The sequence below is a fragment of the Hyperolius riggenbachi genome, chromosome 2, assembly GCF_040937935.1.
Source record: "Hyperolius riggenbachi isolate aHypRig1 chromosome 2, aHypRig1.pri, whole genome shotgun sequence".
Lineage (NCBI taxonomy): Eukaryota > Metazoa > Chordata > Amphibia > Anura > Hyperoliidae > Hyperolius > Hyperolius riggenbachi.
In genome coordinates, this window is record NC_090647.1 from 449,704,214 (window position 1) to 449,719,369 (window position 15,156).

At 41.5% G+C, this 15,156-nt stretch overlaps 1 protein-coding gene across 1 annotated transcript in view; it reads left to right on the forward strand.

Moving 5' to 3' along the window:
• Positions 1-15,156, forward strand: part of LOC137546959 (4-hydroxyphenylpyruvate dioxygenase) — a 74,962-nt gene that overhangs the window by 53,887 nt on the left and 5,919 nt on the right. Inside the window, exons 9-13 of the mRNA XM_068270044.1 lie at positions 877-954; positions 5,949-6,111; positions 9,598-9,669; positions 14,556-14,678; positions 14,772-14,888. Coding sequence (XP_068126145.1) covers positions 877-954; positions 5,949-6,111; positions 9,598-9,669; positions 14,556-14,678; positions 14,772-14,888 — 553 coding nt within the window. The remainder of the gene's footprint in view (positions 1-876; positions 955-5,948; positions 6,112-9,597; positions 9,670-14,555; positions 14,679-14,771; positions 14,889-15,156) is intronic.

Below are 15,156 nucleotides of genomic sequence, written 5' to 3' on the forward strand. Positions count from 1 at the left end.
GAGAAAACCAGAGTGCCCGGAGGAAACCCATGCAGACATGCGTTGAACATACAAACTCTGTGTAACCCTCCCTACAAGCCACGCTCTAGGATCATTATATTATTGTAACATGCACACAATGACCAGCCTGAGCATAACTTATAGTTATGAGTGCCCAAAGGGGGTTAAAATAACTGAAACATTAAAAAGTTGATTTGATTGGTAGTTACCTTCTGATTATTTAAGTAAGTCATTGATAGCAATGTAGAAACTTCACTGACATTCTGCAGAGCATTTGATGGGACTTAGCCTAGTTGTTCAGGTATCATGCCCAAGCATGGGCTCTGGATTCAGTAAAGTGATGATGTTCTCACCGCCTACAGTGCAATGCCATGCCGTGTAATTAATGTGTCCTGGTGCATTTCTGAGTGGCAGAGACAGGCAGCCATATTTAATTATATTGAATAAGGCCATGCTGCTACATGTAGCTGGACTATGGTTAAGGGCTCTGCCTCTGACTCAGGTGACCTGGGTTCAAATCTCAGCTCTTCCTGTTTAGTAAGCCAGGACCAATTCAGTAAGGAGACAATGGGCAAGATTCCCTAACTGGTACTGCCTAATGAGAGCGTCCTAGTGGCTGCAGCTCTGGTGCTTTGAGTCCACCAGGAGCACAGGACGATATAAATGTTCTGTGTCTTGTCTACTCCATTGCAGAGAGCACTGCTAACTGTATGAACAGATCCTCATACAGTGCACCATGCCATGTGCTTAACTCAATACACTTTATGATGAATTAGTATGGGTCATTATTGTGTCATTGTTTTCATTTCATTTGTGACAGGAAATACAAATAAACTCAAAAGAAATTAATTTAATCCTGCTTTCACTCCCCCATAGGCCACCAGCTTGTCTTAACTTTATTGATCACATTGTTGGAAATCAACCGGATAATGACATGGTTTCTATTGTGGACTGGTAAGCACATGTGAAAATAACATAATATTACATTTATAGAGTTATTATGATCATTTAAATACATAACCATACAAAAGTAGTCATTGTGTTGTGGTTAAACAACCTGCCTAGATAACCAATGGAAATATTTAGCTTTGTAGTGATTTACTACAGTTTACTGTCGTTAATTTACTACAGTCCACCACTGCCATGTAAATCCCCATTCTGTGACAAGGCAGAAGTTTGTCTGATAAACTGAGATGAGTAAAAAAAAAAATGCCTTAGATCCCTCCCAAGAGGATGTCAGAGACAGAGTATTAAAGCTGCTTCCAGTAACTCAGTTAGTGCAGGTGTGGAAAATAACTAACATTGGTTTGCACAGCTAATTACTAATACAGGAAAAGCTAAATAGATGGGTGATAAGTACTACAAAGAGTCCATGCCTGAAAAAAGTGTACTTTATTCTTGCAGTGAATTGTTAAAATTTCCTGCTGGTTGTAAATTAAATTTAACAAGTTATTTTAATTACAATAAATTTGCACAGTGCTGATACATGTTTACAGCAATTTCATAGCTAACGTGAAATTTCAAGTTAAAGACCGCCTGACAGATTTCCCCTTTCTGATACTCTATTACTAGACTCCCTTATGCTGTGTATTATAAATCAAATCAAAGATAGCTTTATTGGCATAACCAAGATTCATACAGGCATTGCCAAAGCTGGGAAGGGAGGGGGCATGGAACTGGATGGGGTAGGGGTACAGTGACTTAGCAGTTCATGGACATTTTTAGGTTTACAACTAATTACCCTGATACGTGTGCCTGGCGAGTGCTGACCTTGCCTGCAGCAAGCTTTGATTCATGGTCACATGAACCCTGTCAGTCCTGACCCTGTCTCCAGCATCTATGACTCTGAACTCCTTTTATTCTAAGCTTGTGCAGGCCCTGACACCCAAGTCAGCAGTCACCTGTGCCCCCCCCCCCCCCCTTCCCTCCCACCCTGCAAAGGCACTGGATGACACAGAGAGCCTGCTGACCATCTGGCAGTCATGACAATTCTCTATTTTACTAAAACACAGGGAGTCTGTGATGCTGACACTTTACAATAGGTTATTTAAAGTTCAAATCCTCTCACCCAAATGGTAAATAAAGCTTTTAATGTGGCTAGTGGGAAATTCTATTATTATTAGAAAGTCACAAGAGTGCCTTTTTAGATTTATCTTTGAGTGTTATCTCCTATAAAACTATCAAACAGCTATTGGGAGGAGGCGCCCAGAATCATAACATACATACAAATATTGAAATTGAGACTGATAGGCTAGACCACCTCTCTAGAAGAATGAGCCAGTCGTACAATGGCTACTGGAAAATATATTTATTGCACAAAGACTACGCGTTTCGCAGGTTGGCCCGCTTCCTCAGGTCAGTAACAAATAGTGCTGGATGGCATAGATGAGACAGGAACGAGCACCTCTATCTCCTATTTGACAGACCAAAGGGAGACCTCAAATAAGTGCTTTTTAATATACCTTCATTGTACTTTTAGGGAACGGAGGTAGGCAAAGAACCAATAACCTCTACTTATCTATAGAGATGATTAAGGCATTTTATCGTGTTGGTAAAATAACATAGGGAAAAACAAAACCCAAAAGTTACCTATTACCTATTTATAAGTCTTGAGTGGCTGGTATTGATCTAGGGATTATTTCTCACAATGCAGCATAACACAGGAAGCCAAAGCGACATATTGCCATATGATCTATTTGTAACTCCCTGGTTGTAGTCTTGAGTTTCACTTTCTTATAATTATTATTACTGGGAATTTAAAATACACTTACATTTTCCGACCATGCTGTCCCTCCCACAGTCTGAGTTTAGTAACCCTACTATAGTCTATAGACAATTTTGTGGGGGAGCTAATTAATTTATCAATATGCTTTTGGGATGTGACTGGGAACTCGCATAAACCTGGGAAGGACATAAACACATCTTGCACATATTCTTATGGCCAGGAATGGAACCTGTGAAAGTGTTAGTCACTTAGCCAGAGTGCCACCCACATACATGAAACTGTTCATCTTTACTTACTAGTCACAGAGAATCATGGGATGCCTATCCTAGCTATGCAAAGGTCAGGACTGTGTGAATTACAGGAGTGCTTAAACAATTGGTTTATTAGTAGTTACAGCATTTCAATGAAATGTATTTCATCTAGGTATAGTGGGATGCAAAAGTTTGGGCAACCTTTTTCTGTATTAATCGTTGGTTGTCGCGATAAAATATGTCAGTTATATTAAATATATCATATAGGAGAAACACACAGTGATATTTAAAAAGTGAAATGAAGTTTATTGGATTTACAGAAAATGTGCAATAATTGTTTAAATAACATTAGGCAGGTGCATACATTTGGTCACTGTTGTCATTTTATTGATTCCAAAACCTTTAGAACTAATTATTGGAACTCAAACTGGCTTGGTAAGCTCATTGACCCCTGGCCTACATACACAGGTGAATCCAATTATGAGAAAGAGTATTTAAGGGGGTGAATTGTAAGTTCCCCTCCTCATTTAATTCTCTCTGAAGAGTAGCAACATGGGGGTCTCAAAACAACTCTCAAATGACCTGAAGACAAAGATTGTTCACCATCATGGTTTAGGGGTAGGATACAGAAAGCTGTCTCAGAGATTTCAGCTGTCTGTTTTCACAGTTAGGAACATACTGAGGAAATGGAAGACCACAGGCTCCGTTCAAGTTAACACTCGAAGTGGCAGACCAAGAAAAATCTCAGACATAAGCAACAAATGGTGAGAACAGTCAGAGTCAACCCACAGACCAGCACCAAAGACCTAAAACATCATCTTGCTGCAGATGGAGTCACGGTGCATCGTTCAATCATTCAGCACACTTTACACAAGGAGATGCTGTATGTGAGAGTGACGCAGAGGAACCCTTTTCTCCGCCGACAGCACAAACAGAGCTGCTTGAGGTATGCTAAAGCACATCGGGACAAGCCAGCTTCATTTTGGAAAAAGGTGCTGTGGAATGATGAAACTAAAATTGAGTTATTGGGGCATAACAAGGGGCGTTATGCATGGAGGAAAAAGCACACAGCATTCCAAGAATAACCCCTGCTACTTACAGTAAAATATGGTGGTGGTTCCATCATGCTGTGGGGCTGTGTGGCCAGTGCAGGGACTGGGAATCTTGTCAAAGTTGAGGGACGCATGGATTCCACTCAGTATCAGCAGATTCTGGAGACCAATGTCCTGGAATCAGTGACAAAGCTGAAGCTGAGCCAAGGCTGGATCTTTCAACAAGACAACGACCCTAAACACTGTTCAAAATCAACTAAGGTATTCATGCAGAGGAACAAGTACAAGGTTCTGGAATGGCCATGTAAACAAACTCATGGCCGCCATCTTGTGGCCAAAAAGTAAAACTACAACTACAAGTGAAAAAAATAAAACTCAAGACACATTTACATTATAGAACTATGGCTTACATCCCACCCTCGCAAAAATACCCAAATAAAATGTTTAATACAAAAAAAAAAAAAAGAAAAAAACATTACAATAAAAAAAACCATGTAAATATTTACCTAAGGGTCTAAACTTTTTAAATATCAATGTAAAGATGAAATATTTCTAAAAAAATTTTATTTTAAACTTGTAAATAGTGATAGATGCAAAACGGAAAAAATGCACCTTTATTTCCAAATAAAATATTGTCGCCATACATCGTGATAGGGACATAATTTTAACGGTGTAATAACCGGGACATATGGGCAAATACAATACATAAGTTTTAATTATGGAGGCATGTATTATTTGAAAACTATAATGGCTGAAAACTGAGAAATAATGATTTTTTTCCGTTTTTTTCTTATTCTTCCTGTTTCTTCCTGTTAAAATGCATTTACAATAAATTGGCTCTTAGCAAAATGTACCCCCCAAAGAAAGCCTAATTGGTGGCGGAAAAAACAAGATATAGATCAGTTCATTGTGATAAGTAGTGATAAAGTTATAGGCTAATGCATGGGAGGTGAAAATTGCTCGGATGCATAAAGTGAAAACGACTGAAGGCTGAAGTGGTTAAACAATGGTTGCACACTTTCTGTAAATCCAATAAACGTCATTTCACTTCTTAAATATCACTGTGTGTGTCTCCTATATGGTATATTCAACTGACATTTTTTATCGTAACAACCAACGATTTATACAGGAACTTTATGATGATTAACAAGGTTGCCCAAACTTTTGCATCCCACTGTATTTAGTAGCTGCAAGTAGTAGGCCAATGATCAGCTGAAAGCCAACCTGTAGAAGTTTGCATGACCGAAAACTGGTGGCAAGGCTGTATGACATAATACACTATAAAGCCTTGCCTTATCAGCATCAAGGCTACTGCCAAAAAACAAAGCTCTGCTGAGATTGAAACCCAAGCCATACTCCCTACCACCCTATGCCACGCCTCTATCTAGCTCTGCTATACCCGTCCCCTACTGGCCATGACACTCCCAGACTCTTGATAATGTCATTACCTGACCTCTGCATCAATACAAGGCCAGGCAGCTGGATCTTCATCCTACCATTAGGGTTAACTGGGGATCGGTGAAGCCTTGGTTGTGACAGCAGCAATTACTGCTGAAGTAGTAATGCTGCCTGTTGTGCAGCCTATGGCATAGTTTACAAAGACAGTTGGCACCTGGAAAAACACAAACAACGTTTGTATGAATTTGCCTAGGCATTTTCCAAGCATCTTATATATATATATATATATATATATATATATATATATATATATACATATATATATATATATATTTAAAAGTGGAGTTCAAACCCTCCCAAAGCATTTGTGTAAAGTAGGCCGTACTGTAAGAGCCGTACAGAGTTAAAGGATCAGTTTAAAATATTCTGCATCTGCATTACAGTCAGAAAAGTGTACTGTATACCGATTTATGAAACGGAAGAATACAGTCCATACTGATGTTTTCTCTTATAATTCCCTAGGTATCAGAAATGCTTGTTATTCCATAGATTCTGGTCTGTAGATGACAAACAGGTTCACACTGAATACAGTGCTTTGCGGTCAATCGTGGTAACAAATTATGAAGAAACTATAAAAATGCCAATAAATGAACCGGCTGCTGGAAAGAAAAAGTCACAAATTCAGGTACCGGTATTACTATCATTCTAGCATTTCAGATGTAACAAGTTAGAGCAATGTCACATGGCTAACTTTTCTAGTTAGTGTGAGCAGTATCTACTAAGTGGGGCTTGCATAAGGAGAGACTGTCAGCAGTGACTGCATAAGGAGAGACTGTCAGCAGTGACTGCATAAGGAGAGACTGTCAGCAGTGACTGCATAAGGAGAGACTGTCAGCAGTGACTGCATAAGGAGAGACTGTCAGCAGTGACTGCATAAGGAGATACTGTCAGCAGTGACTGCATAAGGAGAGACTGTCAGCAGTGACTGCATAAGGATAGACCGTCAGCAGTGACTGCATAAGGAGAGGCTGTCAGCAGTGACTGCATAAGGAGAGACTGTCAGCAGTGACTGCATACGGATAGACTGTCAGCAGTGACTGCATAAGGAGAGACTGTCAGCAGTGACTGCATAAGGAGAGACTGTCAGCAGTGACTGCATACGGATAGACTGTCAGCAGTGACTGCATAAGGAGAGACTGTCAGCAGTGACTGCATAAGGAGAGACTGTCAGCAGTGACTGCATAAGGATAGACTGTCAGCAGTGACTGCATAAGGAGAGACTGTCAGCAGTGACTGCATAAGGAGAGACTGTCAGCAGTAACTGCATAAGGAGAGACTGTCAGCAGTGACTGCATAAGGAGAGACTGTCAGCAGTGACTGCATAAGGAGAGACTGTCAGCAGTGACTGCATAAGGAGAGACTGTCAGCAGTGACTGCATAAGGAGAGACTGTCAGCAGTGACTGCATAAGGAGAGACTGTCAGCAGTGACTGCATAAGGAGATACTCTCAGCAGTGACTGCATAAGGAGAGACTGTACAATCAGAAAACAGAGCCAAACAATGCTCCAATTAGCTAAATATCAAAAGGCTTTATTCAAAATAAGTAACAATAAAATCCAGGGAGAAACAGTAAAGAAAATGCCCGGCAAGCTCATGGTTAACCAGAACTCCTAACAGTGTCCAAGGGGCACAAAAGTTTCTGTTTTGCGTAGTGTTTTTAGTAAGAGGGCTTTATGGTCCTTCTTAGCCCCTTACACACTAGTAGGAGTTCTGGTTTAACATGAGCTTGCTGGGCAGTATGTAACCGCGTGTTTCAAGTCGTGCCTCATAGAGCCATGAGGTATGAGAGCCTACCTTATAATCCATGCCATGCACTGATGAGGAGGACCAACCTGTCCAAAACAGTCTGTATGCATGTTGGATTAGTTTGGCTCTGTATAATTAACAAGTTAACACATTATTGCATTCCAGCAGTTCAGGAGCTGAGTTTGGCTTTCAGGGACAACAAAGGGACAATTTAGAATATTCAAAAGTGATACATTGTGGGAGACCTCAGATGCTTACTCCAACCTGAATAATCGCAAATACCTTCTGTTTTAAGAAAGCACATTTCAGTTTTGTATGGCGTTTTTAGTAAGAGGGCTTTTTGGTCCTTTGTAGCCTAATGGCCCATACTCACGGGCAGCAAATGTTGCCTGTCGCCAGCACACGTGAGCGTGTGGGCGACAGGCCGGCGACAGCTCCTCGCCAGGTCCCTACGCGTACACACGCGGAAGAGGGACCAGCGGCATGACGGAAGCTGTCGCCGACGTTCCTCCTCCCCCCGCCGGAAGCTCGCCGGAAGCTCTGTGTACCTCAATGGAGGTTGCTGTCGCTAGTCCGCGTACTCACGCGGACTAGCGACAGCTGCGGCGGCGACTGTCGCCAGGCGATTGAACTTTTCAATCGCCTGGCGACATCAGCGAGGGGCGACAGTTCGGGGTGCGCGCCCGTTGCGGGCGACAGTTCGGGGTGCGCGCGGCCCATACTCACGGGCGACCTGTCGCGCGCGCCGCGTGTTGAGGCGACAAAAGTCCCTCGTGAGTATGGGCCATTACACACTTCTAGTTCTGGTTCACCATGAGCTTGCTGGGCAATCTGTAGCTCTAGGTTTCAAACATGCATACAAGTTCTGTGTAAAACTTTTTAAACCAAATAGATTCTCAATCACAATTAAAAAAAATGTAGTTTTTGAGAAAATTAATGTTAAAGCACAACTGAAGAGAGAGGGATATTGAGGCTGCCATATTTATTTCCTTTTAAGCAATACCAGTTGCCCGGCTCTCCTGCTGAGCCTCTGCCTCTAATACTTTTAGCCATAGACCCTGAACAAGCATGCAGCAGATCAGGGGTTACTGACATTAATGTCAGATCTGACAAGATTAGCTGTATGCATGTTTCTGGTGTGATTCAGACACTACTGCAGCCAAATAGACCAGTACTGCTGCCAGGCAACTGGTATTGTTTAAAAGGAAATAAATATGGCAGCCTACATATTCTTCTCCCTTCAGTTGTCCTTTAAAGTTTTGGTGAGAAAATACACTTTTAGGCTTTGTTCACATTGCGTTCCGTCCGCATTGGCCGGTTTTTTAAGCCTTTTTTTCCGATTCCCGGCAATTACCTGCGTACTGTATTTTTTAACCGCTTTTCTAAGCGGTTTTGCCGAGAGATTGCGGTTTTTCGCTAGTGAACTCTTTGATCCGGAAAAGAATAAATACAATGTATTTATTCTTAAAAATGCGAACGCAATCACTGCACAAAGCCATTTTGTGAGCGTTTGCGTTTTTTCTATACCTTCCATTGAGGCAAAATGGCTCAGGCACCACTTTTCTGACCTGAACGCGGACGGAATGCTCCAATCTGAACTACACCATAGAGAAGCATGGTGTAACCGCTTTGAGGGCATTTTTGAAAAAACGCCCGCACTTAAAATTGGCCAATAATGCCTCTAGTGTGAACAAGTCCTTAAACCAGAGGTATATGAAACTGCCAGTTTTAAATGGTTTTAGCTAATGTTTGAAAAACAGAAGGCACTGCAGGGGATCCTGATGAATCTAGAAAGGCTAAAGCTTACAGTACATAGTAGAAATCTGACATTACCGACAGGTTTTTGGATAGTCCATCTCTTCATGGGGGATTCTCAGCATGGTCTTTATTCTTTATAAAGACATTCTCTGAAAAAGATGCTGGCCAGCCTCCCTGCTCACTGCACACTATTTTGGCAGTTGGACAGAGCAACTGTCATTCACTAAGTGCTTTTAAAAACAAAGAAAACCATGAGAACCCCCCTATGAGAAGATGGGCTAGTCCAAAACCTGTCGGTAATGTCAGATTTCTACTACCTACTGTAAGTGACAGCAACATAGGAGAAAAGTAATTTATGGCTCATTTTACTCTGGGAGAAATGTACTTCTTATTTGTATGTGTTTTACATTTTAAGATTTTCGCAACAGTTCCTCTTTAAGCAATTAAAGTTGTTCTTTAAGTAAAAAATATATATTCAAGTTACAGAACATTTGACTTTAAACTTCTTCTCAGTGTAGTTTAGAGCATTACTACAAACAAGTAGAAGCAGAAAACACAGCTGAAGATGCACTTAACGCTTAGATTCTTCCTGTTTTTCATTTTTCAGGAGTACGTGGACTACTATGGCGGTGCTGGTGTACAGCACATTGCTCTTAACACTTCCGATATCATCAAAGCAGTGAGTAATGCAGACAGATAGGTATAAAAGAATAGGCAACCCAGGGAGGGGCAATTCCTCCGGTGACTAAGGCTTTGATCTCTTTGCTGTTTGGCTAAGAGGGTGGTGTGTTTATATATGCGAGTCTGTGCATGAATACCTGTATATGTTTTGAAATCTCCCTGTTGTTGTGTATTTTAACTCTCCTTTTTACTTGGAATTAAAATGATTGTTGTGTGGGCACAGACATTTGTACAATCATTTAAGAGGTAAAAATAACATGTTTCTGATTTCTATTCTTTCTTACAGAAACTAGGTAGTAGCTGGGTGTAATTAAATATAGCCTTAGATTACAGGGATTTTTCACTAACTGAATGTAGTTTTGGTTGTCCAGAGGAGTACAAGGTAACATTGCAGATTCATCTACATTTTTGGATTCGAACATTTTATTGAATCGAGAGAGAATGGAGTGTGTTCCAGTATGCCGCATGCCTGGTCGATGAAAAGTTACCGACATCATGTAGAATCGACTAACTTCGTCGATCAAGCAGGATGGAAGATATCAGTGGATTGCACAGGATTTGGCTACTGTTAGTGTTGCAACTGCGTCACACCACTCACAACCTCAGATCAAAAGGATCCAATGACTTGACCACCCCCAGAGTCCAACTAAAAACCTTTGGAGCCTGAGCTTTCTGTCATGCTGCCCCTACCCTGTGGAATGCCTTGTGCTTTGGGTCTTACAGGGAAAAGCGCTTTACAAATGTTTTGCTGTTGTTGTACTGTTCACATATCATTCGGTCTACACTTTTTATATTTGGTATAAGAACGTTACTATATAGTTGTTATCCAGCAAGCAAGTTTCACCTATGTAATAACGCAGGTAAAATGAAGGCAGTATTTTGCCATCCTGCATAGATAGGATGCAATGGTAAAATCTCAGTCTTGTACTTGCTCATGCCTTAAAGGAAATATCAGGCAATTTAAACAAAATGAGATCTACTTACATGGGGCTTCCCCCAGCCCTTGGAAGGGTATGTGTCCCTTGCCGCCGCTCTGTTCCACACCTATCTCCCAGGGTTCCCTCCTTAGAGGCTGCTAACCCAGTGAGGTTGACAGCCTCTGTGCATGCGCGAGTGTGCGCCCGCGCCGCTTGCGATTGTGCTCTGATAGCTGGGAGCATTCTGCACAGGGGCAGAAGTAGTGCACCTGTGCACAAAGCTCACGGCCACATGAGCACGGTTGGGAGTGGTGCGGGTGTGCACATGCGCAGAGGCTGCTGCCCTCACCAGGTCGGCGGCTGCTACAGAGGGACCCCGGGAGATCGGTCTGGAGCAGAGCTGCGGTGAGGGACACATAGCCTTCCAAGGGCTGGAGGAAGACCCAGGTAAGTAGATCTCATTTTGGTAAAATTGCATGATATTTCCTTTAAAGCCATCTGAAAATAAAAATTATCTAAATAACCTTCCAACAGCAGTGCATGACCTTATATCCGCATGCAAGGAGGTGGTAACACTCAGTAAGCAAGCTAAAGTTAATCATTCACTCAAGAAAACACTCAAGCAGTGTGCGTTAATACATCTGAACAGCGTTCCTCTGCAAACACTTGCAACTGAAACCGTCTCAAGAAACCATTACTGCCCAAACTGTATGCAAATTATATATATTTCTGACCTCTGATAGGGCTAACAAAGAACTATTGATGGATGAAAAGCATTCTTTACATCTGGTTTTGCCAACAAAATGTAAACATAATTCAACCAAACCAAACTGAAACAAAGTTTCATAGTTTTTCGATAAGAGGCTTAATAGTATTAAAAAAAAATGTTTTCGATAAATTTCACTTGAGTTTCTCAAATTATTTGACTGTTGTCTAAATGGCTAGAGTGGAAAATGTTTATTGAATGTCAAGAAAATTGAATGATCACCTGTCAACTTACTTTGAATATTTTTCCTTCATTTCATTATTTCGCTTTCATTAATAGTAAACACACTTGGTATTTTGATTGATACATCTTTAAAATACAACAACAGTTAGTGGTTGAGTAAAGCTACTTACCTTGTTGATATCATACAATATTGAGTTTTTATCATATTAACTAGTAGAAGCACCCAAGTGAACTTGGTCAAAGGTTTTAAGATTTCGGCCTGGTAATATATACACAAATCGACCCAACCAGGTTGATTGAGTAGTATAAGGCTAATTGAATATTAAAGTTAATTCTCCACAACTGTGACTTATTTGCTTGTTATTACAGTAGTCTGTGCAGTCTGTGTATAAAGTCAGCCAATCAGCAGTGTTCAAATTCCCGTAAAGTAGTGGATATTGAGGGGTTCTGTTGATGCCACGGTCAGGTAGACCAACCATAACCACACCTGCCAGGAGAATTGCTTGGGATGCAAAGAAAAAAAACACAAATAACTTCGGCTGACATCCTGGTTCCTCTGCAAGAAAGTGGAGTGGATGTTTGAAGATGCACAATAAGGAGGCACTTGAAGAAGAATGATCAAGTTACCAGAAGAAAGTTATTCCAGCAACGTTGTCACAAAACAGCCTGCTTAAAATATGCAAGACAGAACCTAGTCATGCATCACAACTTCTGGAAAAAAAAAAGTCATTTGGAGTGTTGAAATCACAATTGAACTTTATGGTCACAAGCATAGACGCTATGTTTGGAAAGGCGTCAATGAGGTCAATGATGAAAAGTACACCATGTTTACGATGAAGCATGGAGGTGGAGCGCTGCGTAATATGTTGGCGCTTTATAAATACAATAAATAAATAAATAAATAAATCTCTGATGTTTTGAAGGTGTATGAGCTAAATCGGTACAGGGAATTTGGATGATGGCAATATGAATGTAGCATGTTATCAAATACTGGAAGACTACTTGCACTCATCAGCCCAGAAGCTGCATATAGGATACATTTTCACTTTGCCCACAGAAACACGAGTGTTCCCACAGCCTTCCGAGGGTTTATGGAGGTGTACTCAACCAGTTGGTCGAATAGCTGTAATGGAGGTGACAGTGCTGGAATGAGGAGACCGAGAGGGGACATGGAAGGCTTTTTTTTCTCTTCAGCTTTACTTTAAGAGTTTTGCTTACCTGGGGCTTCTACCAGCCCCTGCAGCTGTCCTGTGCCCGCCCCTGTGCTGAACACTCCTAACAATGTGAGCGTGATTGACAGTGGACCTCGTGCAGGCATAGTAGATGCTGATCTGGCAAGGTCGGCATCTGAAACGGAGGGGATGCCGGGACTCCGGAGCTGTGGGCGAGAAACATATCAGCTGCCAGTGGGGACACAAAATTCTGGGCCATTCATCAGCGGGATGCAGTTTGATTTCTATGACTTAAAGCATTTCGTATTAGTGCCCGTTTTTGTTTTTAATTTCATGCACAATTATTTTTTTTAAACAGCAATCTTCCACACAGAATCATCAACTGGGCTGTTGCATGTCATGTAACTTCAGGGGCCTTATTTTACATGGAAAGATATATCTGGGTACTCTGTGTACCAAGCTGTCACATAGTATAACTAGTTCTGTACCCAGAGGTCTATTAAACCCCTATAATTATTATCATATTTTTATAAACCGCTGACACCTTCTATATTACTTTATAGAGCCCATAGTCCTGTCAATGACTGTGCTTCAGAGGAGCTCACAATTTGATCACAGTATATTGTCCCTATCATAGTCTAAGGCCAATTTTTTGCATTTGGGGGGGTGGGAGAATAACTTACCAGTATGTTTTCGGGATGTGGGAGGAAACTGGAATGCCCAGAGGAAACCTACACAAATACAGGGAAAACAATCTCTTACACAGGGCCTCCTGCCCTGTTCTATTTAAAATGGGACCCTAGGAAAAACTAACCTGGAGGCCCCCCTGACAGGACCGCCCCTCCTCTCCAATCATACATGAGTGCCTCCCCCCCTTCCCTAAAGCAGCATTATGCCCAATTTCCCTCCCATGGCCCCCAAGCTGATGGCCGGGCCCTCCCAAGTCACCCTTCCCCAACTTAGTTATAGTTCTTGGGGATCCTGCAGAGCCTTTGGTGAAGTAGCATCTCACCTGTGCTGGTGGGTACACTCATCTGTCAATCACGTAGCTCCATGCATTCCCTGTCTTCATCCACCGCTGGCATCTTTTTTATGATTCATGGCATGTTATTATGTAAGAACATGCTCCAGCTCAGGACGAAGAGGTGCCCCTGTTAGGACGAAGACAGGGGGCACACAGAGCCACGGACTGGCAGGAGTGCACCCGCCAGGACAGGTGAGATGCTACTTTGCTAGGGTCCATGGATTGTTTGGAAGTTTGGAGGTAACCTGGGGCGGCCATGCAGCCAGCTTGGGGCCCTAGGGCATTTGCCCAGGTGGCCCCTATGGTAGCGCCAGGCCCGCTCCCATGTTGATTGCGTCCTGGCTAAGATTTGAACAAGAGATCCCAGTGCTGCAAGGAGATAGTCCTGTCCACTATGTCACCATGCTGACTATACGAATTCTTACAAAAACCCTAAAACAGCCACATTACCCACTAGGATCAGAAAACAACTCAAAAAGTTCTGGATCTAGTAGAAAGGGCATTTAGGGGACCATCATTTACTGAAAAAGTAATTCTTCCTTTTCATAAACAGATGAGCTATGTGTCTTTCCTTTTTTTCACTTACCTCAAATACATCTTATAATCCATTTACTTTTGTGATCTGGCTTTTTGTATATGTCTGGTCATTCAAATTCACTGATAAATTGTCATGTCTAAAAGCAAATTTCAATACTAACAATGAACCCTTTTCTAAAATGCAAGTGTTTGGTTATAAAAATGTTCAGTTTTGTTTTTGGCTATTAATAAAGGAGGCTTCTACAATTTCTCCATTAGTAATTCAATGTATGTATGGTCTTGCAGGTGAAGCACTTGAAATCTCGTGGAGTCGAGTTTCTTTTTACTCCTGACACCTACTATGATGATTTGAGAAACAGCCTAAAAACAGCCAAGATTAAAGTAAAGGAAGATCTTAGTGTCCTACAGGTATTACCTTATTTTTTCAGAAACAAAGACTTCTGACTAAGTAATGTCAACTGATTAGCAATAGGATTAATACTGTTTATTTCTTAACTACAGGAACTGAAAATATTGGTTGACTATGATGATAAAGGTTATCTTCTCCAGATCTTCACGAAACCAATGCAGGATAGACCCACACTCTTCCTAGAAGTCATACAAAGATACAACCACCACGTGAGTTATATCAGTGCCCCGGAGTATGTTGGCTCTTTGTAAATTAATAATAATAATAATAATAATATCAGTGTGTGTGTGTGTGTGTGTGTGTGTGTGTGTGTGTGTGTGTGTGTGTGTGTGTGTGTGTGTGTGTGTGTGTGTGTGTGTGTGTGTGTGTGTGTGTGTGTGTGTGTGTGTGTGTGTGTGTGTGTGTGTGTGTGTGTGTGTGTGTGTGTGTGTGTGTGTGTGTGTGTGTGTGTGTGTGTGTGTGTGTGTGTGTGTGTGT